This window comes from Micrasema longulum, unplaced genomic scaffold, assembly GCF_059751315.1.
Source record: "Micrasema longulum isolate JH-2025_06_02 unplaced genomic scaffold, ASM5975131v1 h1tg002437l, whole genome shotgun sequence".
NCBI lineage: Eukaryota > Metazoa > Arthropoda > Insecta > Trichoptera > Brachycentridae > Micrasema > Micrasema longulum.
Genome location: NW_028279582.1, coordinates 24,973 through 51,106, shown reverse-complemented (window position 1 = coordinate 51,106; position 26,134 = coordinate 24,973). Strand labels below are relative to the sequence as shown.

At 36.9% G+C, this 26,134-nt stretch overlaps 1 protein-coding gene across 1 annotated transcript in view; it reads right to left on the bottom strand.

The window, feature by feature from the left end:
• LOC148272208 (uncharacterized) overlaps window positions 1-24,980 on the bottom strand; it is a 57,749-nt gene extending 32,769 nt beyond the window's left edge. Inside the window, exons 1-6 of the mRNA XM_088240354.1 lie at window positions 23,949-24,980; window positions 16,446-22,591; window positions 10,103-10,235; window positions 8,646-8,757; window positions 5,401-5,476; window positions 1,906-2,049 (exon numbers count right to left, since the gene is read on the bottom strand). Coding sequence (XP_088096480.1) covers window positions 1,906-2,049; window positions 5,401-5,476; window positions 8,646-8,757; window positions 10,103-10,235; window positions 16,446-22,591; window positions 23,949-24,561 — 7,224 coding nt within the window. The 5' untranslated portion in view covers window positions 24,562-24,980. The remainder of the gene's footprint in view (window positions 1-1,905; window positions 2,050-5,400; window positions 5,477-8,645; window positions 8,758-10,102; window positions 10,236-16,445; window positions 22,592-23,948) is intronic.
• Between the last annotated feature and the right edge of the window lie 1,154 nt (window positions 24,981-26,134).

The window sequence follows — 26,134 nt, the reverse complement described above, 5'->3', positions numbered from 1 at the left end:
TGTCAACTAAATTCACCTGGAAAGGTTTGAAACTTTGATAAAAAGATAGTTCCTTTACGTCCAAATTGACTGTAACTTTGAGTGGCTAATAGCATTTTATTATGTAACATGATTAGAATGACAGTTGTCAGAAAAAGTGACGACATAACTTTGTAGTAACGTCAAAGGAGTTATTTATATTTTGACACATGAAAAATTGTTTGTGAAGTTAAAGAGCTGAAACCTTTTTTATGCGGGTGAGATTCACGTAATTGAATTATTTCACCTACATACTAGGCAACGCCTGAAAATGTTATTTTTTCAATTTCTATACTTCTTCATGGATTGGGTGGAATATCAACAATATTTTGAGTTTGTCCAAATTTTTGTAGACAAGGACTGGATTCAACTCCCTGGGGAGCTATTTATATTAACATATTACAACAGAGCTCTTTAACTTCACAAACATCAACAGATGAAAGAATTGAAGGAATATAGATGTTCAAATATGGGTTGGATGGTGAACGTTACACAGTGTGTAAAGTGGCCACTTAAACCAGCCATTGACAGGTCATAAGCCCTGTAGATGCCTAGACTTCTATATAACCTTCTCTTAAATGTTTTTCATCTCTGTTGTAATATGTTAATATAAACAGCTCCCCGGGAGTTGAATCCAGTCCTTGTCTACAAAAATTTGGATAAACTCAAAATATTGTTGGTTGAATTATTTTACCTAGTAAGCCACGCCTGAAAATACAGGAGTCAAACCCAGCCTTGTCTACAAACATTTGGACATACTCAATTGTTATTGAACTAACTGTTATAAAAGAGATGTAAAAATTGAAAAGCATCGCAGACTTGATCCAGTCCTTGTCTATAAAATTTGGATAAACTCAAAATATTGTTGATTTATACCACGACTTTTCACTGTCCGTCAACTGGCACCCGAACCGTAAGACTGATCACCTTACCTACATGTAACAGATGACGGATTTATAATGTATTTGGTGTAAAACGCGGTACCTTAGGCATAGATATTCTTTTTGTACACAAACAAACAAACCATCACTCCGTCTTCGCATGCAGACCTCGCATCCTCTACATGCATACATCTTCCAACTTGGCATATCTATATTCAAGTTGATGGGTTTTGTCATGCCTTAATGTTTTTCTCAGTCTTCCTCGATTTCTGCATCCATCAACATCCGCATCATAAATCATTTTAGCCGTTCTTTCACTGTCCATTCGATCTACGTGTCCAAACCAGGTCCGAGTTCCTCCTCCTCCTAATGCTTGTCTCAGCTTTATTCGTATTCTTAGAGGAGGGGGTTAGTGCTATGCTTTAAGCTCCTGACGTCACTGCGACCTGTCAAGATATATTGTGACGGGTCCCCGTGAATAGTTCTCGTCTCCCGAGCCCAGATCTATAAAGAGCCTGGATACTGTGTGGGAGACGAGAGATCTCATTTTACTAAATCTTCCCTTCCAAGCCCAGACTTGTAAAGTATCGGGCTATTAGATAGGGGGCGAGCTCTTTAACATCCTCAGGTTTGACCGGCGGTCCCCCGAGGACGAGGCTCCTTTTCTACATAGAATGTGTATAGGTGTTTCCTCGTCTGCGTTGCAGAACCTACATCTAGAAGTTTGGGAAAAGTTTATTCTAGCGCGGTGTTTGTTCAATCTGCAGTGCCCTGGGCGGGCTCTAGTGACCGCCCTCGCTTGATGAGGCTGAGCTTTATCAGATCGAAGGCAAACCTTTGCGAGTACCTTCTTGACAATGCCATACACAGTTTGACCACACAGAGATTGCATTCTGACAGCATTCAACCTACTTTCATTCTTGTTTTCTGACCCCACACTTCTTGCCATAGGCAATTGGTGCGTATGAGCTTATGGCTTGTTGCGATGGACCACTCGAGCGCTTACCGGAGTACTGCCCCAGGCATCGGGGCTCGCCTGCTTCAGGAAGTGAACCATGACCACCGCGCTGTGCAGAACCACACTCTCATCGCTGGGCAAAGCCACTTTCCTGTTCCATACTGAAGTTATTATCCCGAGACGATATTCTTCCTGAAAAACAAAAAATAATCATTTATTTTAACAGACACAGTGGTACATCGTCATCCCCCTCCCCACTCCCAGTGGCGCATAGGGCACTGCACTGGTAAACCAAATGCGGCATAGTTCGATCATTGGTTACACGAAGGTAAGGTAATCAGTCCGGGAACTACGAAAAGACTACGCAATGAGGCGGACATATGTCAGCTCGATTTTCTTAGTCAGGATTTTTACCTGAGAGCCGCCATCGAGTCGAAAGCGCTCATCGAGGAATTTGGTTATATTTCACACACATATGTGAATTCTTCGTCTGATAAACTATTTTGTCGACAAATTTGAAATTAGAGATATTGGTGTTATCGGGAGCAGTAAGGTCAATTCTATATTCTGCTAAAAACAGTCAGGACACTTTCATATAAAAATCAGTAATAATTATACTAATGACACTTTCGAATGAAGGGATTTTGAGTATTACGCAATTAAAATCTTTAACCTACTTCCACTATCTATTAAAACAATTAGAAATGAGATAATGTTCAAAAAGGCTATAAAAAAATGGAGCTAGATAGAAGTAAAATAGACTGTCTCATTAGTGCAAACCAATATTGAATAAACTGCTCCACAAATGTATAGTTTATTTTATTTTATTTTATCAACATAAACGGCAAATCTGCCTTTTACAAACATTTTTAATACTACATATTTGGCTTAATATTTGATTTTTTTTTAAAAACATAAATTTCCTTATACCCAAGATTTATATAAAAAAAATTAAACCTAAAAATTATACAAGATTTATATTCATAAAAATAACCTAAAAATTATACAGCATATTCAGTAGAAAGTTTAAATAACAAAACATTCTACAGTAACACAACAAGAATATAATGAAACAGTACTTATAATCATAATAATATAATCATAAGTACGGTTTCATACAGCTGGGCAAAGTGAACAAAAAACTGTGTATATTATGAAATGCATGAATAAATAAATATAATTAACATTCACCATCTTTGAAAAAGTTCAAAAGGTTTGTTCTATAGGAACAATACCCTACACTAAATATATCGGATACGTGGGAATAACTATTACCGAGTTCACGAAGTCTGTTTAATGCGGCATTACAAGTATACACTGTCCGTGAATTGTTGCTACGAAACGGTGGCACCTGTCTAGTCATTCTTCCAGGCACCCTGAAGTTGAGGAGAGATGTTCATGAGAAAGTTCAGGGCAACCCCATATTGAAGCTTATGTTATGTTTTTGTTCTTTCAATATGCGTTTTATAATATAAATAGGTGTACATAAATTAAATATAAACTCAAATATGTAGGGTTTAAAATTTTTTGAACATTTTGTTAAGTATATCTGTATATGTATTCTTTGTATATTCTCACATGTAAAAGTATTTTTTAAAAGTATGTTGTTTTGTCCTCGGCACGGGTAACCCCAGTGAGGTCACATTATTTTATTGTTAATCTTTGTTTATAATGGAAAAAAAATAAAAAAAATTGTTATTTTCATAAAACGTGCGCAATCTAAACGGGACAATGGTGGAAACATAATGAGACAACCCCCACTTGTCTGCCTCAACTCCAGCTCGAGCAGTGCCCGTCGAAACTCCGCTCAGCTCTGCTCCGCCCCATCGCCCCGCACTAATTAAAAACATCATGGATATTACCTTTAATCATCATCGATATTTCTTTATTTACATTTGTCAAGATTGAAATGTCACTATCTAAATATTTAAATTGTTCCTTTATCCTTCTTCTTTCCTTCCCATCCCCTCTCCTCTCTTCACAGTATAGTGTTAATATATATATTTATTTTGTTAATAGATTATACACCGTAGAATGTTAAGAATATCTTGGACCGATATGATAACCAACAATGAAATATTAACAATATTTTGAGTTTATCCAAATTTTTGTAGACAAGGACTGGATTCAACTCCCTGGGAAGCTGTTTATATTAACATATTACAACAGAGATGAAGAACATTTAAGAGAAGGTAATATAGAAGTCCAGGCATCTACTATTACCTTCTCTTAAATGTTCTTCATCTCTGTTGTAATATGTTAATATAAACATCTCCCCAGAGAGTTAAATCCGGTCCTAGTCTACAAAAATTTGGACAAACTCAAAATATTGTTGATAAATTACCTGGTCCATGAAGAAGTATAGAAATTGAAAACATAATATTTTCAGGCGTTGCCTAGTCTAGTATGTAGGTGGAATAATTCAATTAGATGAATCTCACCCGCATAAATAAAGGTTTCAGCTCTTTAACTTCACAAACATCAACAGATGAAAGAATTGAAGGAATATAGATGTTCAAATATAGGCAGAATGGTGAATGTTACACAGTGTGTAAAGTGGCCACTTAAACCAGCCATTGACAGGTCATAAGCCCTGAAGATGGCTGGACTTCTATATTACCTTCTCTTAAATGTTCTTCATCTCTGTTGTAATATGTTAATGAAGTATTACGTAGAGCCAATACTAATAGAGAACTATTCACCTCTGTTAAGGCCCGTAAGATTTCATATTTTGGCCATGTGTTGAGAGGTGATAGATATGCCATACTTCAGCTCGTCACGGAGGGGAAGATCGAGGGACGTAGAGGGGTCGGAAGAAAACAGCTTTCCTGGCTTCGAAACATCCGAGCATGGACCAGGATTAGAACTGTGGAGGAGCTGTTTAGCACTGCTCGGGATAGGGAAGCTTTCCCCGAGTGATCGTCAACGTCGGGGGGACCCGACATGACACGTGAAGAAGAAGATTTTGTTAATCTTTGTTTTTAACTTTTGTATAAAATTGTAAGATTCAATATGTCCATGTATTTATAATTTTCTCAAACTGAACGGTTTGGGTAGGTGGGAAGAAATTGCCTTAAGGCAATATGCCCGCTTTTATATTTATTTATTCATATTTTTCGCTTACAAACTATAAATTAATAATAAAAATAATGTGACCTCACTGGGGTTTCCCGTGCCGAGGACACTTAACAATTTAGTTTTTTTTTAATTACATTTGAGAATAAACAAAGAAGACTCACTTAAAAAACAAACATAATTAACAAATATTCAGACAGTTTTAAAAACAAGGTATTTATATACATCTATATTATTTATATTACAAAACACACAATGAAAACAACAAAAACCTAACATAAGCCATACAGTTGTGGAGCAGTTGATTCAGCATTGGTATGGGCGAATGAGACAATCCATTTTACTTCTACCAAGCTCCACTATCCATTTTTTTATAGCCTTTTTAAACATTTTCTCATTACTAATTGCTTTAATAGATAGTGGAAGTAGGTATGTATTGTATATGTATATAAAGTGGCAAATAAATACCTCTAATCTGTCGGCGACGTCCTCTGGGTATGGAACGTATCGCGTGTCACTACTTCCCTTGCAAAACCAACTGCATCTGTAAATAAATAAACAAATGTTTGATATATTTTACATTCTATTTATGTTTTTTTTTACGGTTTGAGTGCAACGAATGGCCAAATTTTATATATGGTCTGTCTTACCTATGGTCTGTCTTAGTCAATTCATCTCTACACTTATCGGTGTAGAGATGAATTGACTAATCTACACATTCTGGACATCGGAGCTTAAAAACAAAAGATAAATAGCAGATTTTGACTTCCGGTGACACGGTTGGGAACATCCAACTGAGATGGGACATCACTTATAGTATTCAGTATTTTTTAAATGTATAGAATGTCCATCTTTGTTCTGCGTATCCCTACAGAGAAGTGGTGTGATGGTTCATCGACGTTGTCGTAGTCCTCGGCTGCAAACATTTGGACAAATTCAAAATAAATATAACCAACGGGTCTGAGAAGAAGCGAAAAACATTTTCGTTTGCCTGATATGTAAGTGAAATATTTCAGTCCGGGTGAATCTCACCCACATCAAAGGGGTTTAAGCCTTTTTATTTTTATTCATTTTGAATCTTGAAGTGGGTACACGTAAACATATTCTTATGTATGCTCGAATAAAAACAATACTTAGCAAAAGTCAACAGATGGAAGAATCGAAGAAATATCGATGTTCGAACAAGGGCACGGTGTGTAATGGCCACTTGAACAAGCCGATTAATATTTTATTTATTCATTCAAAATTACAAAACTAAATATTCATGAACTTATGAAGGCTTTTTAGGCTATGCCCGTGTCAAGCCACAATAAATAACAATAAAAATACATAGTAAAATCAAATAGATCAAATTATTATTACATAGAATAACAATCTAGAAAAAAAAGGTATTAGTATTAGTATATTATTCGTCACATAGGATTCATTGATACACTTATAAACGTCAATAAAATTATAACACTTAGGAACATCTTGGACATTAGCACTCTCAGAACTGTGTATTTTGCTCTTTTTCAGTCAGTTGCTATCTATGGTGTAGTGGGCTGAGGAGGTTGCACTGCGTCTATCACGAACCCCCTAAATAAACATAAAAAAATTAATACTAAGAGTGATGCTGCGATGTCCCCCCACTTTCCTATCTGTGACATTGTTCCGATTCATGAAGGTACTGGACATTAGACTTTTTTTTTTTAAAGAGTCATTAACACATTTCTGGTTATGCGGCTACAAGAGTAGATCCCAGTAAAATGCTGGTTCGAGGTTTTCCTGTCATTTGAATTATTTCATTCCAAAAACACGTACGACGTTTGCTCAGAGGAATTTCTCCATTGTGGCCCCAAAAGTGTTCAATGTCCCGGGTGAACATATTAAGTTCTCCAAAACGAAAGCCATTTTCAGAAGTGTACAAGTCTAAGGGAAGAGACCATTGCAGGAGACTGCTGCGAGATATTGCATAGATTTCCATACTATTAAGCGTGTTGTCCAGATGCTCTGTGAAACATACGAATATGTATGTTTATGTAATAATGTTTAATGTTTATTTTTGTCCAAACGTTTGTAGACAAAAGACTGGACGGGAGTCATTAAGATTAACTAATTACAACAGGGATGGAGAATACCTTAAATAAGGTAATATGGAAGTCTAGGCATTTACAGGGCTCATGACCTGTCTTTGGCTGGTTTAAGTGGCCACTTTACACACTGTGTAACATTCACCATTTTGCCTATGTTCGAACATCCATATTTCTTCGACTCTTCCATTTGTTGATTTTAGTGAAGTTAAAGAGCCGAAGCCTTTATTGTTGCGAAGAGACTCGTCTGACTGAATTATTTCACATACTAGGCAAAGCCTGAAAACAATTTTCCAATTTTTAAACTTCTTCTTGGACCAGTTGGTTTCATGACAATATTTGAGTTTGTCCAAACGTTTGTAGACAAAAGACTGGATTTCACCCCCTCGGGAGTCATTAAAATTAACAAATTACAACAGGGATGGAGAATACCTTAGATAAGGGAATATCAACAAATGGAAGAATTGAAGAAATATGGATGTTCACACATAGGCAAAATGGTGAATGTTACACAGTGTGTAAAGTGGCCACTTAAACCAGCCAAGGACAGGTCATAAGCCCTGTAAATGCCTAGACTCGCATATTCTCCATTGCTGTTGTAATTAGTTTATTTTTGCTATTATTTAATTAAGTACGTGCTTCCACTTGCCACTATGTTGTATCCCAACTCGACACAGGGCCCTTGCCTCATAGAGTTTGGTATATGTTATTATTATATTTTAGTAATATGTAGGAAATAAACACAATTTAAATCGACCAACCAAAATCAATAAACACGAATCTAATACCAAGCTGTCTCGTCCTGCAAATATTCTTCGACTCTATAGCAGCTTTTTCTAAACAGCCTGTGCTTGACAAAATCAAGCACAGGCTCCTTGTTGTAGAATCGTATGCAGTTTGAGGCAAAAGAATCCTTATTTTTTTGCAGTCTAGTAGTGGGCACAACTTCGTCTTCTTATCAGCCCATTTCTCTCCACTGCTGGATATGGGCCTCTTCCAAAATTTTCCATGTTTTTCTGCCCTGGGCCGTCTGTGTTTCCGTCCATGGCCCACGAGTTCGACGACGTCGTCAGTCCATCTCCTCTGCGATCTCCCTACTTTCCTTTTACTTTCGTAGGGTCTCCAGTCTAGTACTCCGGGGGTCCGCCTATCGACTTCTTGTCTCGCCACATGACCTGCCCGCCGCTATTTTTGTCTTCCCACTCTTTCTGCGATATCGGTCACCTTCGTACGGGGTCTTATCTCCTCATTCCTTATTCGGTCTCTTGAGGAGACGCCCAACATTTGTCTTTCCATAGACCGCTGAGTGCGCTTAATATTGCGAACACTTCTAGCAATGAGTGACGTGGTTTCGAGACCGTATGTCGCCACCGGCAGAACACGAGAATTGTAGACTTTGGCCTTCAGATTACTTGGGATTTCCTGGTAGGCACAACTAGCGTATCTTTATTTCTCGAGTTAAACCTACAGGAATCTGTCGCTCCTAAAATCATCGATGATTTTATGTACATAGATCCTCGTATATTGACATGTGACTGTCATTCATTGATTTTAGACTTCCACTTTTCCTTTGTAAAAACATTTTCCATCTCTGCTCTAGCACATTAATCCTACAATTATTGTTGTGGAAGTAACATTTACCTGCGTACAGTTTCCGGGTTGTCTCTCCAGTAGACGGCGACTCTCTCGCGCTTGGACAGTGTTACATCGTATCGTCCGCCGTCCGTCGCGATGGCCGCATCCGTGTGAGGATCTGGAACATACAATTTATTTATCATCTTCGGTGCATGAAATTGCAGAGTGGAAAGATGGACTCTCAAAATTTATATTGAGACATTTGAAATGTGATTGTGCAGGAGACAGACTAAAAGACCAAAGATAAACTAAAAGGATAAACACATGGAGACCTCGCGAAGACAAGAGAAGAGAGAGACCCCCCAAACGATGGTAGGATGATATTAGGAGAATAGTCGGTGGCTGGATACAGAAAACCCAAGACAGGGACGCATGTAGCAGTGTTTATTTATTTGTTTAAATACTTTATCTACATTAGAGTGGGCCGGATAAAGTTTTTTTTTTTTTTTTTTAGACATCAAAGTGAAAGGGGTCTAAAAAGTTGCATTTTGGATCAAATTGAACGTAAAAAATATTTAAAAAAATATTCCATACTACTTTTGCCCCTCAACCGAGGTTTGAAGTTTATAACTCTCTGAACATTTTGTTAATTATCTATACTGATAAAATTATTTTTTTGTTAAAGCTTAGAGGTATTTTATCGACGGATCAATTGAAGACAGTTTATTATGCTCTAGTACAGTCAATCATTCAATATGCAATAGTTGGATGGGGGGGGGGGCTTATAACGCTCATCTTAGACCCTTATAAATTCTACAAAAAAATCATTAAAATAATACTATATAAACCATCCTTGTTCTCAACTACCGAACTGTTCAAAGAATTTAATGTTTTAAGAGTGGAGGATATCTAGGGAAAGTGCTGTATGCTCCGGGTGCATAAGGAGAGCCTCCCATCGGACCGTATTACGGGAAGGTTGAGGTAAGGACAGGATGCCTCGCTCTACCGAGAATTAAAACTACCACGGCCAAACATCATTATACTTTATAGTTTACCACAAAATCTACGTCAAGAAATAAATTATGGAAAATTTAAAGATAAATTAAAGAAAAGCTTCTTGACATAATTAACATTTACTGTATTTTTAAAAAAGAGATGTATGTTTAATATGTGCCCGTGTTTACAAATTTTGTGTTTTAATTTAATATTTTTTTTTTTTTTTTTTAGTGTTATATTTTTTCAATTTTTAAAATTGTTTAATTTTTTATTTATTTTATTATTTTGTTTTGCATTTTATGTTTTATTTTTATGTTATTTTGTAAACTTGCCAAACACAAGAGCTAGACTCTTTTTTACACTTTTTCTACTGAATGTATTGTTTATTTATGCTAATAAAGGTTTTTTTTTTTAAAAAAAAAGATGTTATTTAGGCCTTAGAAGATACTCGGGAAGATGACAAATCATTATATTTTTCAATCAATAATGCAGTTCTATCAGGGAATGTCCGTAGCGTCTCAACTCACTGTTGTTGTAGGCGGCTTCCAGCTTGTCGGAGTCTGTCCGCGAGAAAGGACTCCATATGGCCTTGTCGTCAACTTCCTTGCAGTGGAACCAGTGACGCTGCACCGGCTTATACGCAGGATCTGGTTTTGAGGCCTGAAATAGACGGAACAAATGCCTTACTCCGTTATATAAAATACCGTAAATACAGGTGACGCAAACTAAGTTGAGCCAAACACAGCACTCACACAGATATATGTGTATATAGTTTTTTTTTTTTTTTAAGCCAATCAACAGGCTTAAGTAGGCCCTAATAGATTGGCATTAATGAGTAATACTTAATCTAAACATTCTTAAAATCTACTTAAATTAACAAAGTGTATAATTAACAAAAGGTATGTCTTCTTATCTTCTCCTTTTATTGCTTTTTCAAATTTTAAAGATTACTTGTTAGTCTTTCTATTTTCTACGAGACTTGTTGTTATCTAACTTCTAATTGTATAAATTTGCTTTTTATTTCGTTTTTAAAATATCACTTAGACTCTAAACTTCATTGTCAAATAAAAAATTTAAACAAATTACAACAGGGATGGAGAATACCTTAAACGAGGGAATATGGAAGTCAAGGCATTTACAGGGCTTATGACCTGTCATTGGCTGGTTTAAGTGGCCACTTTACGCGCTGTGTAACATTCACCATTTTGCCTATGTTTGAACATCCAAATTTCTTCAATTCTTCCATTCCTGTTCAAATTCACTTTTTTACATGAATATTACACAAACGCGTGTATAAGCGGTTTGATTTATCATTTTGTATATTATTAGAAGGCAGATATTTGAAATATTATGTATTTATCAATAAATGTCAGTTCACTTTTAGTAGCACTGTTGTAATTTTTTAATTATGGGTGTAGTGTTCTAAATAGTAAAATTTAGGTACTTTCGCGTCAAAAACTGATGCATTCTTAAACGGTTTTAACGGATTCATGTAAAATTTTATGATTTTAAGGTTACAGACGCACTATTTTTGTAAGTTTCCATTGTTCACTATTTGTCACATATTTTGTTAAGAATAAAGTATAAAACAATGCTATTAAATAAATAGTCTTCTTTTTTCCACTGTTTGTTGAAACATGACTACACTACTACACACTAACGATTTATAAACATTAACTCATTGTTTTCTAACATATAACAACTTATTTTCAGATTTATTATAAGATTATAAGCTACGGTTGGGGAGGAACTATATTTCACGCCCAGCCCGTACGGTGGCTGAGCGCGAACGCGCGCTAAGTTATAATGAAAAATAATGCTACGATAGGATTTTATAAATAATATGTTTTTTGGATCAATGTGAAAGCTTAAATAATCTTAATAACACCTTTATTTTATCAGCTGGTTGGAAGAAGTTGGAATTTGGCAATAGATCCACAAATGTATAATTTATATATGTAGGGTCCATAGTCCATAGTCGTTGACACACACGTGTTAAATTAGTTCACCTAAAAGAGACTAATGACCGACAATGCAATGTCGTCATTTTCAATGGAATACTATACATTCGTAAAATGCAACTCTGAGTATTTCACATGAAATCGGAGGGCATCACCCTGCAGTACGTTCCCTACTATGAAGAAATGAACTACAAAGAATATGGTCTATAAAGAGACCACATGACGCAGCCAACATCAGTCAGTCAGTTCAGTTCACGTCAGACCAGCTCGACGACCTCACACAGTTCCACAATGCATTTCAAGTTACTTCTCAACCCATCATCGACGTAACACTCGTCCGATATAATTGTTTATTTATTCGCCATGTAATAAATACGCATTAAACTGCAACCTCGCGTCTTCTCTGTCAATCTCTTACTGGGGTAGGAACTCCAACCAAACCCTCAACAACATTTTCCTACATATATAAAGAAATAAACAAAAATACTTAAATTTAACAAAATATTTTTAAATAAATTCATTCCTTTTCTAAAAAATAACGAGAGAGATTACATTTTAATGCATTTACAGAGTTTGTATTAAAAATATCAAATATTTTTACGAAATAATTTCCATACCTACGTATTCTGGATATAGGTGAATGCATTTTCAAGTTGGTACGAGAATTGTTACAATAAAATAATTCTCTACTTCTAGTGCACCTACCGGGCATACGAATTTGAATTAGTTCAAGAAAAGCGGGGCGAGGCTGTCAATTATTGATTTCATTATTTTAAATAGGAATAACAAATCAGCTATAACCCTTCGGTCTGACAATTCAAGTAATCTCATTTCACTTCTAAGAAAATCATAATTTAAGGCTATAACAGGTATTTTTTATCATGTTAAATTACTTACTTCATCTTCGAAGACAGTCTCTTCAAGCGGGGAAGGGGAATCCATATTTAATAATCACTTTTCTTCAGTTATCACTAATATTATAATTACACATTATTGTAACCACTTTTTATAAGTTATCTTTTATTTTACCTATCTGCACACTGAGAGTTATTTATTTTTCGTTAAGAGATGTTTACAGTAAGGACAAAGGTTTCAAACCGTCACATAAAAATAACATTATTATGAGTTAAACAAATTTTGGTGATTTTTTAAAAGTCAGGCTGACCACGCGACCCAAAATATGAATTTTGCATATTAAATGAGGTATCATTCAAACTTTGGATGCATGGGGTGACATTATGTATTAAAACCATAGAATTATAATATACGGTTTGAGTTGCCACTTTACACACTGCGTAACATTCACCATTCTGCCCATATTCAAACATCATTATTCCTTCAATTCTTTCATCTGTTGATGTTTGTGAAGTTAAAGAGCTGAAACCTTTATTTATGCGGGTGAGATTCATCGGATTGAATTGTTTCACCTACATACTAGGCAAAGCCTAAAAATGTCTATTTTTTTATTTCTTTACTTCTTCATGGACCAGGTGGATTTATGGACAATATTTTGAGTTTGTCCAAATTTTTGTAGACAAGGACTGGATTCAACTCCCCGGGGAGCTGTTAAAATTAAAATATTACAACAGAGATGAAGAACATTTGAGAGAAGGTAATATTGAAATCTAAGCATCTACGGGGCTTATGACCTGTCATCGGCTGCTTTAAGTGGCCACTTTATACACTGTGTAACATTCACCATTCTGCCCATATTTGAACATCTGCATTCCTTCAATTCTTTCATCTGTTTGACTTCTATAAGTATTACCTTCTCTAAAATGTTCTTCGTCTCCGTTATAATACGTTCGTATTAACAGCTCCTCGGGGAGTTGAATCCAGTCCTTGTCTACAAAAATTTGGACACTCAAAATATGGATTGTGATAAATAAATCAATTAATAATAAAATTACGTGAATTTTGATTAAAACAATTTATTTTATGATTATTTTCATACAATAAAGATTTAAAACCACCCAAACACCAATATAAAGAAAAACTCAGTCGAACTTGGTTAATACGAGGAAGACGGGACCGACTGAGTTCGCTCGTTATATGCATTACTCGTCATACCGGAGAAAGATTTTTTAAATCCAATCCCCATTGCATATTGTCACAACTAAAAATTATAATAAACGCTTACTCCAGTAAACATAACAGCTTCTAAATTTCAAATTCGGATAAAAAAACATTTGTATTTTTTCACAATGTGATAAGAATAGAGAAATCTTTTTTCACACTTCAACATATTTCACACTACGTACTATTATAAAAATAATTGCCACTTTTTCAAAAAATTGAAACACTTCCACTTGTGAGTAGTCATGTTTACAATTTAATGTTTAGGTTTTAACTTGTCTATCATCACCCACTTGTAGTTTATTTATTTATATATACGCCCAAAGGGCATTTTTAAGGACATATTTATACATAGAAAATTATTATAAAGGAAAGTAGAAAGACAATGGAATATAGTAGACTCGATGGGAGTGGAAGCAGAGAGAGGTGTTTATAATTGAATTTGATTCAGTGATCGTTTGAAAGAAGACAACTTGTTAACAAAGAAATCAAGACTGGTATGTTTGTCGGCAGACCTGAGAATTCTGGGCATAGGGGAATGAAAACCATAGTCAGCTCTATGGTTATCGGTATGAAAGAGTAAGTTTTGTCTGAGGTTTCTAGTTGGGATATTTGATTTAATTGATCTCAGTAGTTCAGGCGCATCAAAGAATGAGTTGAGAATTTTAAACAGGACTAGACGGTAGGATTTATTTAGACAGTCTAGAAGAGAAGATATATTTAAGCTAGTTTCTATTGGTCTCCGGATAAGCCCAACCTCCAGCCTATCTTTCTCAAAAATCGATGTTGATCCGATTCAATATTCTTGATGTGAACATCATAATATGGAGACCAGATAACGGAGGAATACTCTGGGTGCGGGCGAACTGGGGAACTGAAGAGAGCTTTAAGGCTATTGATATTTTTGAAGTCTGTTGTGCTTCTGTAATGTTCATGATGCATTGACCAGAGAACATTTTTAAAAAAACATTGTAAAACCCCCAAAGTAAGGATGTCATTCATAAACTATAAAAGAAGTTGTAAATTGTAATGTGGTGGCGAGTCTGGGCTCGCTAAGTTCACAAAGCTTGGATTTTTTACACGCAATTTCAACCATATGTGTGGTACTTTGTCAATGTTGTCAGCGAAAACATCAATTGGGTACTCTGACACTTACAAAGTAGGATAATAAACGTCAATCGATCCCGACGCCCAGCAGCATCGATAATAAGTCAGTTCCCCATTTGGATTTTATTACTTGGGTTCTTATTTCGAAAATGACGTTTTAAAACAATTGAAGAGTTTTTGCTCAATTGTTGACAATATTTTAGTTCGGTATGTCCGAGAAGAAGCTCGTTGTAAAAGTGAATAAATGTTTCTTAATTATATCGGAGATCTGGCTATTTCCGTGATCGTTATAACCAAGTTCGACGTACACGATAAATAATATATTAATATTTTCTTACAAAAAATATACATGTATTTACATTCCGAATTGTCGCCTCGATGATGAAAATACCCGTGGTAAATAAAAAATATTTTTTTGTAATAAACTTTTCTACAAAACTTCCTTCGGCAACTTCAACAAGTCTACGGAGTAACTAATGTCCAAAATGTAAAAATACTCGTTTATGAGTAGTTTATTCAGCTTCACGTTGATGCGCGTACGCAGTTTCTGGATTATTATAATTCTATGATTGAAATGTTTAAAATTATTTTTAAAAAAAATATTCTTTAGAAATATTGATAAAAAATTATAATGTTTAAAAAGTTTATATTATAGTTCTTAAAATATAGCTTGATTAGAATGATAGTTGTCGGCAAAAGTGACGACATAGCTTTGTAGTAACGTCTGGAGTGATATATTGACACACGAAAAATCATTCGTATCTAGCATGTTAATTTTTTTTTATACAATGCTTGACATATAAATTAACATAATTATATAAAAACAGCTTTTAAACAACAAAAAAACTAAAATAAACCTAATATTAACGACGTTCTTACAAGGTTACGTCATTTAGCAAAAATGTTAGAGAAGTGACAAATTGATCAATGTAAATCAATCGAATGAAAAAATAATTCATTTGTTGTTGTTCATGAAAAAAAGTATATAATGTCTTATTTTTTAGTAAATAATTGTCTTTAACACACTATAATAGCCTTGTTTTTGCATTTTTATATCAATTTTCGGAAACAGAATTTCATGTTTGCGCGAATAAAATCGATTTGATCGGTACATGATCGGTGATCAGTAATTTCCCATCACGAGTGACATTCGTTTGGCAGCTGTCATTTTAAACAAGCTATATTTAAGGAGTATAGTTCTTAAGATGTAAAAAAGCATAAATAAATAAATGCATGAATAACAATATGTGATTTTTTGTTTTTAAATAGCAGTACGCGGCTAAAATGGGTTTGTTGCATTTATACAATTTTAGAGACGACGTTTCTTCGTTCAAAAGTATTCCGTATTTTCTCCCAGCATTATGGCACAAAAAAACTAAATTGGTTAAGTTTTCGTGGGTAGAAAATGAAAATACGAGACCACGATTTTGTCAATTTGAATTAGGCATAATTAGTCTGACGTAAAAAACATATTTAAATACTTGTTCACTAAGCCGCTCTTCCGACACGTAACCTCTTAATGCCATTTTTTTCTCTTGAATGAGTTTAAAATGAACAAAATGCGGCTTCCTGTTTTATAAATTGTAGGAAATAAATATGGGGTTGCGGCTGGGAAAAAAACAATCCAAATGCGAAAATTGCTCCAACGAGCTGGTTTTTTTCAGTTCCTGAAAAGAACTTTAATATCCAACGATTTTTGGTGGCGGACAAATCAATTGAAAAAGTTTCTGCAATCGTTGGTATTGTTACCACTCGGGTATTGATAGCTGTTAGTTCCTTGATTTGGGTTAAAATTTTGGTTCCAATTGTTGAAAGACGCATTCGGTTGCTGTTGGAATTGAGGGAATTGATTTGGGTTAATCTGGGGTTGATTCTGCATCATCTGGGGTTGGTTCTGCATCATCTGTTGCTGATTTAACATAATATGTTGATGATTTGGCAAGAACTGAGAGTTCTGCATCATTTGTGGCTGTATCATATGCTGTTGGTTTGACATCATCTGCGTTTGGTTCATCAACATTGGAGCTTGATTTGCCATCATTTGTTGTTGATTTGCCATCATTTCTGTCTGTGGACAGTGAGGATTCTGTGGAATCTGCGTTTGATTTTGAATTCTCGGTGACTGCCGCATCGAGTACTGATTTGCATACTGAACATTGCCATACATATTCTGATCGCCCATAAAACTCACAGACGCTGGGATGAAAAAATTTGCATTTGATTTGCTATTATTCAAAACATCGGCTTGAGTATTATAATTAGATTGGGTCTGAATATTGTATAAGTAGGGCTGAGCAACTCCTACAGGTCTTGTATCTTCTTTTTTGCCTGGGTTCAATACGCTCGTGGCTTTTGGCGATTTCGGATCATTGCTCGAATCATTGAGAAACGATTGCTGATTATCGAGGCCGAATGAAAATGCATTAAAAAGTGGCACGGAATTAGTTTCAGTTTCAATTTTAGGTATTGAATCATTTTTTTTAATGGAGGTCGAGTTATTTCCTTGAGGAACACCAGTCGAAACAACATTAATTGCAGAATTTAACTCAGATTGGTCTTCAGCAGCCAAATCTGAATAAAGATCACCAGATGCGGATGGTTTGTCAACTGATTTGATGTTATCTAAGACAATTGTATCTTGTTTATTGAATATCTCACTGCAAGAATAATCCTTTTCATCCAATTTACCTGGTTGGCTTATATCTTTCACCAAAACTTCATCTTCATCGAATGGATGCGATTTATGTTCGATTTCTGTTTCCTGGTCTTCGAACGATTCTTTAGCCGAATCTGCTACTCGGACGCCCGCTCTGAAAGATGGAACGAAATCAATTGATTGAACTTCTCTATCGCACGAATCGTCAAAAGAGTCATCCAATTTGTTCGCAGGAGAAACCGACTGGTCATGATCAAATAATTTCAGGGTATGGGCGTCAACTTGCTTAGATCCGCATGGTTCATCAGAAGTAATGTTTTTAGTTTGAGAAAAAGCTTGTGAACTTACATTCAAGTCAAATGGACTTCTGTTAATTTGTTTTGAAACGTTTTGAACATCACCGGGGCTTGAAATTTCTTCAGATAGATTATTTTTAAACGCTTGCAAAAACTCAGTTCTTTTTTTTAAGTCCTCCTCAGCCACATTCTTCCAATCCGGCTGCATAGGGCTGGGTGTTTCTTGGCCAAAATCAGACAATTTCATACGCGAAACCGGTTCATCAATTTCGAAGTTTCGAAGGGATCCGTCACTGCCATCCTCCGCCTCGACCGAAGAGGGCAAAGAAGCCGCGTACATTTCATCAACACCAGGATCTAAATGAACATCTTCAGAACTGCAGGGTAGCTGTTGCATGTAAGCAAGTGGGACACCAAACGAATCGGTGTTTTGAAGTCTTGCATCTCTCTGACCGGGCATAAAATTTAGATCAATTTCAGGTGTGATTGAAAAACTTTGATTAAAATCGGAAGTTTTGTGAGAAACGGATCTGACGGGAGAAACGGCTCTGGCAAATGCGGCTATTTGCTGCTCCACCGACAGTGGATTATTCAAATTTGACTCGGAAAAAAATTTAGATTGTGAATTCTGTACTGTTTCTTTCACTGGAATATTTTCATACACATGTTCATCGTCATCGTCGCTTTCATTTCTTGGCTCAATTTTATAGAAACAAAAAGTTTCGCCTCCGGATGAGGACTCATCACGATTTGGTGAGATGTTGTTAACTTCCTGAATGACAATATCCTTAAAATTTCCAATCAATTGATCCATCTTGTGTGTCTCTCTAAGGACATCTTTCTGCATGATTTGTGTCATCATCAAATCATCATGGATTGACTGCACGATATCTCTGTTTGAATCATTGCGTTCTATTATGTTCGATGACTCGATTGGATCATTGGAGTCAAGTCTCAGTTGTTCAAGTAGTTCTTCTTCGAGCTGATCATTTCTAACTTCTTGCGCAGCTGTGTTTAAAACGTGTTCTATCTCATCCTGTCGAGCTTCTCTGCTTAATAAATTAATTAGATATTGTTCTTCGTTTTCTTGATTTATTTGATTACGAGCGCATGATTGACGGTCAACTGTCAAATTTGTTTGGGTCCAATTGCTATCTTCGTGAAGCTGCTGATTTACAGGAGGAATTTGACAAGTTTCCTCAATTGGACCTTTCGATGATTCGTCATTCTTGGAAGATATCAATAAATTACCTCTGGCGTGATCTAACACTCCCTGCTGATCTGAAGAATCTTCTGAGAATGCGAGAGGTAAAGTACACACCTCTTCAGACAAACTTCTGTTCACTTTTAAATCGTTTTTGAAATCTCTCAATTCAACGACGCCACTGTTGCAAAAATTTGACTCAATCATATTTGGACTACAAACTTCATCGTCATTATTTCTAGAACTAACATGTTTGGGGTTAATTTGGTGTAAATCACCTTGTCCACCTAAATCTACAACTTGGCCGTCTTTACTTCGCAAATACAAACCAAACTTATCCCAGTCTTCGCGAAACTGATTAAAATTTTGGTCCATATTGTTAGAATTTTCAATATTTGAATTATAGTTAAAATCTCCGTGGAGTTCAATTGCATTTTCTCGGGACAAAGAGACATCTTTGGCACTTGTTGAACATTCACCGACAGCTTCTGACACACTGCTGACGTCTTCACTTTGAACCTTTTCAAGATGTCTGTCTAGAATCAAAGGATCCGTTTCATAGCTTGCAGTTCTAGGAGACATAGATCGTCTTCTGAACACTTCGAGACCTTTATTTTCTTCAAGATTTAAAGAATTGTCGTAACTGGTTTGGAAGTTGTCGAAAAATCCAGCTGCAGGAGGAAGATTAGCAGTTATATTGAACGAAGCAGTTTTACCTTGGGCTAAAGAATGAGAATATTCTTTTTGATTAAATGCATTGTTCAAAGGTCGGGAAACTTTCTCAGAGTCCGGTGATAAAACCATATTATAATTGTCACTTCGATTGGAAGCAGTATTGGAATATGGCGAGATGTTATCGTCGACTGAAACTTGTGCAATTTGTTTTGTGTCTGGAGAGCTTCCAAGTTGACTGTGTGTAGAAAAATTCTCATTATTCAATGAAATAACCGCTAAATTAGAAGATGTTTGGGGTGAAATTGGAAGAGAATTATTAGCTTGATAAAATTCAGCGTACGAATAAGAATTCCCTGGAACACTATGAAAATTCTGCGACGAAACTGAATCAATATTTTGGGCTTGACCGAAGCCAGCATTACTGGGTTGTTGCAAATTATTTTGGGGTGTGCTATTATCAAAACTGATAGAGGCATTTGAAGGTCCAGTGTTGAACATTTGAATTGGGTTAGATGCAGGAGCATGCTGTCCGATTTCTTGACTATAGCCCAAATATTGCTGGTCATAATTCGGTGCATTATAAAAGTCTCGTTGGACATCACTACCGCCTTCAAAATTAGCTTGAACAAACTGGTTGTCCGAATAATCGCCGTAGAAATTACTAGATTGAACTGAGAAATCGTCAGGACTCGATTCGAATTCATTTTTATTTTCTATTTTTTTTTCATAATAACTAGCGTCAAAAAACGATGTCACAGCTCTTTGAAACTTGTTCAAAGACACTTTTTCTTGTAGTTTACCGAGAGATGCAAATCCGAGCAGACTCCTTTTTGAATCATCGGGTAAATTCGGAGGCTGACTGTTTTGTTGGTTTGGCAATGAAACCTCACCAGAACTATTTAAAATATCCTGTGAAACATGATCGGGGTTAAAAGGCACCTGATAATTTGAAGCTTGGTCTGATAAATTTTGTGCAGCTAACGTCAAACTTGGATCAAAAATACCAACATTTGAAATATTTTGACTTATTCCTTCAATAGACATTGTTTGAGGAGGCATTTGAGATACATTTTGATTCATTTGCGAATAATCTATGGACCCGGCATAGTACTGCAAACGTTTTTTACCTCCTAACCTAAATTTATTACCGGAATCATCCGAACTTGACACAACTTTAGGTGGAAGAGCTGGAATAGTTTTTACGGGAGTATTTTCCGATTTCAAAATAGAACTTTCAACAGGCAAACCATTAGGATTCATTAAAGGATTATAAAACACGGGAGGTTTAGATAAAGACGAAGAAACCACTGAATTTTGAGAAGCAATATTAGGATCAGTAGTTAAAATAGGTGGAGTGAAAATTACTGTAGCGTTTGAAGCAAAGGGTGCTGAAGTTGTTGCAGAAGAATCATGAACTAAAGTCTGCTGACTTGGAACTTCTAATGAAGAACCATCAAATTGTTTGGAAGAAGAGTCCAAAATATCTGTGCTCGTTAAGGGATTGAATATAGCAACTGGTGGAATGGATCCAATATTCGACAAACTCGATTCAGGAACTATATTTGAGTCTCGGTTCGGTCCAGTCAAAGTCGAGTTCTTTTTAAGAAGACTGAAAAAGCTTTTGACATTTAGATTAGATTTTTTGTTTGGTGAATAGACATTTCCTTGAGGAGGAAGTTGGGAAGGAGGAATGACAGAGATATCGTTTGATTGGTTAATGAACATTGGACCGTGTTTTGTTTCGACACCGGTTGTTTTTATCTCGTCTGTAGAAAACATTGAAACGTTGGTACAACTGATATTTTCGGAAACTCCATCTAATTGCTTAAAAACATTATTTTTAGTATCAGCTTTTGCAGTTTCAATACCTTCAAAGTGTTCATTGATATGTTTAGTATCGATACCATCGGATTTAATAGGATCACTTAAATTTTCATGCATTAAATTCGGCTGTAAATGTGTAAATCCCGTACTCGCAATCGGAGTGTTATGAGAACCTGACAAGATCGTTGAACTTTTATCCGCGAAATTAGGGTTTACGTCGACGGGCATTGGAGGCAAATATCCCCCGGCACTTGGATGCAAATTGGACGGATCTATTCTCGTGTAATGGCGATTTGGTGGGTGGAAATTGTTCCCTAGTGAATAAGTTCTTTGTGGATTGGTTGGTATTAGCGGGATCGGACATATCCCTGGTTTAGACGTTTGTTCATCCGAAGGTTCTCCGCATACTGCAGACTGCATATCTTGTGATAGAAATTGGGCATCTGCTTGTGATGGAATTTGCACGTTTGAAGTCATTACATTTGCCATGGGCATATTAGTAACTGTCCCAAGTGGAGGCATTGGCATACTAGTTGCCAGTTTAGATGGAGGAATCGGAGTCGATGCGGCTATTTCACTTGATGGTATCGGCATATTCATAGCCATTCCAGGTGGAGGCATTGGCATAGGGTTAGATGTTCCTGTTGGTAGCGTTGGCATATTAGTAACCATTCCAGATGGAGGCATTGCCATATTAGTATTCATTCCAGATGGAGGCATCGGCATATTAGTAGCCACTCCTGATGGAGGCATTGCCATATTAGAAGCAACTCCAGAGGGGGGCATTGGCATATTGCTAGCTATTCCTGGTGGAGGCATTGACATATTAGTAGTCATTCCAGGAGGGGGCATTGGCATATTAGTAGCCATTCCAAGAGGAGGCATTGACATATTAGAAGTCATTCCAGAAGGATACATTGGCATATTACTAGCCATTCCAGATGGAGGCATTGGTATATTAGTAGCCATTCCAGGTGGAGCGATCGCCATATTTGTAGCCATTCCAGATGGAGGCATTGCCATATTAGTGCTCATTCCAGAAGGAGGCATTGGCATATTGCTAGCCATTCCAGATATTCCTGGAGTAATAGGGGGCAGTCCCATAACGGAGACTTGAATCCTTGACTGGGCACATTCAGTCTCGCCTACGACCAATCCCGGGACATTGGCGTACGTTTTTTTCTTACTCGTTCCAAGTCGAAATTTGTTGCCAGCACCTGCAACAATGAAAAAACATGTTTGCTATAGAAAAAATGTTTTATTTGTCATAGTATTAAAGACAACAAAGGGATAGAGGTACTGCGACAATTGAATGTCTCAATTGAGCCATACACCAGGTGTTTGTAAACCTTTCCTTACTATATCACAACAATTGATCAAAGATACAAGGATTATTTGGCTGCCAAATTTTTAAATATGCTTCCACATAAAACAAGAGTAACAGATAACAAAAAATATTTCAAAAAAGAAATTAATACATGCGAGTAAATGTGTCTTTAGTAGGAACTTGTTGCTCGATGTAAAGCCTAAAATAATTCACACAGGTTGTATGAACATGTTACTTTATATTTTAAAAGACGTCGCATCCTCAGAGGGCCACTGGTTAAACCTGAGGATGTTAGAGCGCTCGCCCTCTACTTAATAGTCCGAAACTTTATGTACTTTGGCTTGGAGAAGGAGATTTAGCTATGATAGCGTATGCTTAAACACCCAGGCGAAAAAACGCATTATCCATTCGGGATACTTCGATACCATTCGGGAATACGTCTCCCGTTTGTGATGTTTAACTGTTCAATTTCGTAACGCCACTAAATCGCTCCTGCTAACGTCACTCATTCTCAACATTAACATTCTCTTTTTCCTTGTGGTATCTCGGCAACTCAGCTTTGGTTTGTTCCGGTTATCACTGGAGTGGATAACGCGTTAGGTATCTCCATCCAACAAGTCTCCTATTTACGAAGTCACTTCTCGTGGATTCCGAAACATCCCGAACGGAAAACGGTATTTACAAATTTACAAATATGCAGTCCGGCTCTTTAAAGTCAATTAATACCTATATGGGGACCCGTCACAATAGATCTGCACCGATCGCAGTGACGCCAGGAACTTGTTAGGCAACTGAACAACTGAACTGCAATTCAAAATTTTTTGAGAAAATTGCAAACTGATATCTAATTCGTAATTTACGGAAAGAGCCTGGGTACCGAGTGGAGAACGTGTGTTCTCATATTGGTAAATCTCTCCCTCCACGCCCAGACCAACGTATCAAGCTATTGGGTAGGGGGCGAGCTCTCTAACATCCTCAAGTTTAACCAGTTGCCCCCTGAGAACGCGGCTTCTTATGTGATGTAAAGCATCCGCTTCGTGTAGAATGGGCATAGGTGTTTCATCATCTGGGCTGCAGAACCTGCATCTAAAAGTTTCAGAAAGGATCATTCTAGCGAGGTGTTTATTCAATCTGCAGTGCCCTAGGCGGGCTCTAGTGTCTAACCTCACTTAATTTCGGCTGAGCTTCATTCCGTGTTGTTTAAAATAATAAATTGGATAATAAATCAAAATAGTAAAATATCTCACCTAAATCTGAAGCTGGTGGAGGGCCGATTTTCGATCTGTTATCACCACCAATAGCACCAGCTTCTCCGATGTTTCCATCAATCAAATCTTTACTTAAATCTTGATGCCCTTGAAAGCTAGACTTTCTACCAACGTCAACTTTATACTGCGCCGTATCGAACAGCGGCACTGGTGCCATCGAACTTATCTGATACAAAGTATCGTCTACTGTCGCCAAATCTTCACCGATCTTTCGGTTTCTTTCATCGAAACGTTCGTAATTCTTTCCCGCATCTGCCCTATCTTCCTCCATCATGCTTTTACTCATGTTCCAGATGGAACTGAACGAGTTGAAAACGGTGTTGGCCACGTGCGGAAGAACGCTCGGCAATTGGGAGAGATTTTGAGCAAAATCTGCAGCAATTCCTTTCTCATCAGATGGACTCAAGTCGACATCTGATGATGGAGACAGCAAATCAACTTCGGAGAATTCTTCGTTGCTGTCTTTGATCGGTTCCTTCAGCACATTTGGCGTTAAGTGTAATCTGGAATAATATTGCTCGAGATCGAAATCATCGTCTTTAGATTTTAGGTCGACTTTGTCTAATTTTTGGTCGACCAATTTTTGGTCCATGGCCGACTGGGTGTTTCTTTGGAATGTAAACGTTGAGGGTTCGATTTCAGGATGGTTTTTGATAACATGGTACGCAAGCGGTTTTGGAGACGACTTTCGTTGATTATCTGAAACAAACAAAACAAAACATTAATTCAAATGATTTAGTATTTTAACAGCAAAACATAGCATGAGTCAAATTATCCACTCACAAAAGAGCCCTGGTGCCTTTGGCTCCTGGCCCTTATAAATAGAATTGGAAAAAAAAATAAAGTAGGCTGAATGCTGTCGAAATGCGTATGGTCTATGTGTGGTCAAACTATGTACGGCAGGTGCACAAAGCTCGAGATACGCGCACTGTGTAAGACTCAGACAAGCATTATCGGCCAAATGGAGAAAGGAGTGCTGCGTTGGTTTCGGCATGCAGAGCGAATGGACGGCTAAAAAGATTTACGGTTCGAATGTTGATGGATACACAAAACGAGAAAGACATATCATGATCAAATCCAACAAACGTTTATAGATGGTCATGTCGAAATTCGGAATAATCGGCGCGCGCGCATGAGATGTATGAATAAATAGGAAGCGAGGTCTGTGTGCGAAGACAGGATATATGGTGTTCTATCCTCGCGTTACGGTGCTGTGTAGACGATACACATGCAAAAATTACAGATTTCAAATAGGAAAAATGGAATATTCATACGCAATTGCTTAAATTATTTATAGCTAAAGTCAAAAGTGATAATATTTTTAATCTAATCGCTAAATACGCGAAAAAACCGTTAGCCCACGTTCGCGCTGCGAGCAAGAAGACCGCTCATTACGAAGTTCGGAAATCTACTGGAGCTACTGCTGGCGTCTGGCAGAATCCCTGGCAACTTTGGTAATCGCGCGTGTGACGCGCGAAATAGTCTCTCGCTCCCGAGTCAGCCGTAAAGAGTAAATGAGACAATTGTATATTCGGTACTCTTTTACTTCATACGCCGCAACATGCGACACATAGGTAAATTTTTTATTGTAAGGGTGATTTATCTCCGATTTCTGGTAAAGTACTTTTGGGCCCAATAAGTAATCATTATTAAATAAAAAAACATTTTTACCAATACGTGAATGTATAAGGCAATGGTTTCCGGTTGGAAAGCGGTGTTATTATCTAGCGGCCGCAATATACCGTGATGCAGTGGATGTAATAAGACGGCTGTTTTAACAGTGTCTAAGGACGTAAACTTGAGAATGCGGTGTCGTGTGCCGCTATCTGGCGCCGCGACAGCTTATCTGACGAAAATTTGCGCTGGAATAAGCGCCGGCGATTTCTTATATTTTTCAGCAGTCATAACGTAGAAATAATACAATTATTATAGGTGATAAACTTTTTTTGTAGCAAATAAGATGAGATGCTGAATGGTCTGACGGGGGTCATGCGACCAGCGTGGAATGTGGATCTGATGGCCAACAGTACGAATTTTGCACTCTTCCGTCAGTTTGTTCGGACTTGGGTATCTCGTTGGGAGCTCCTCAGATGCGCGGACGCCTGGGTGGGTAAAATATGGTGGGACAGGCAACTGCTCCTGTGGAATGCTCATTCAGTTGGGAC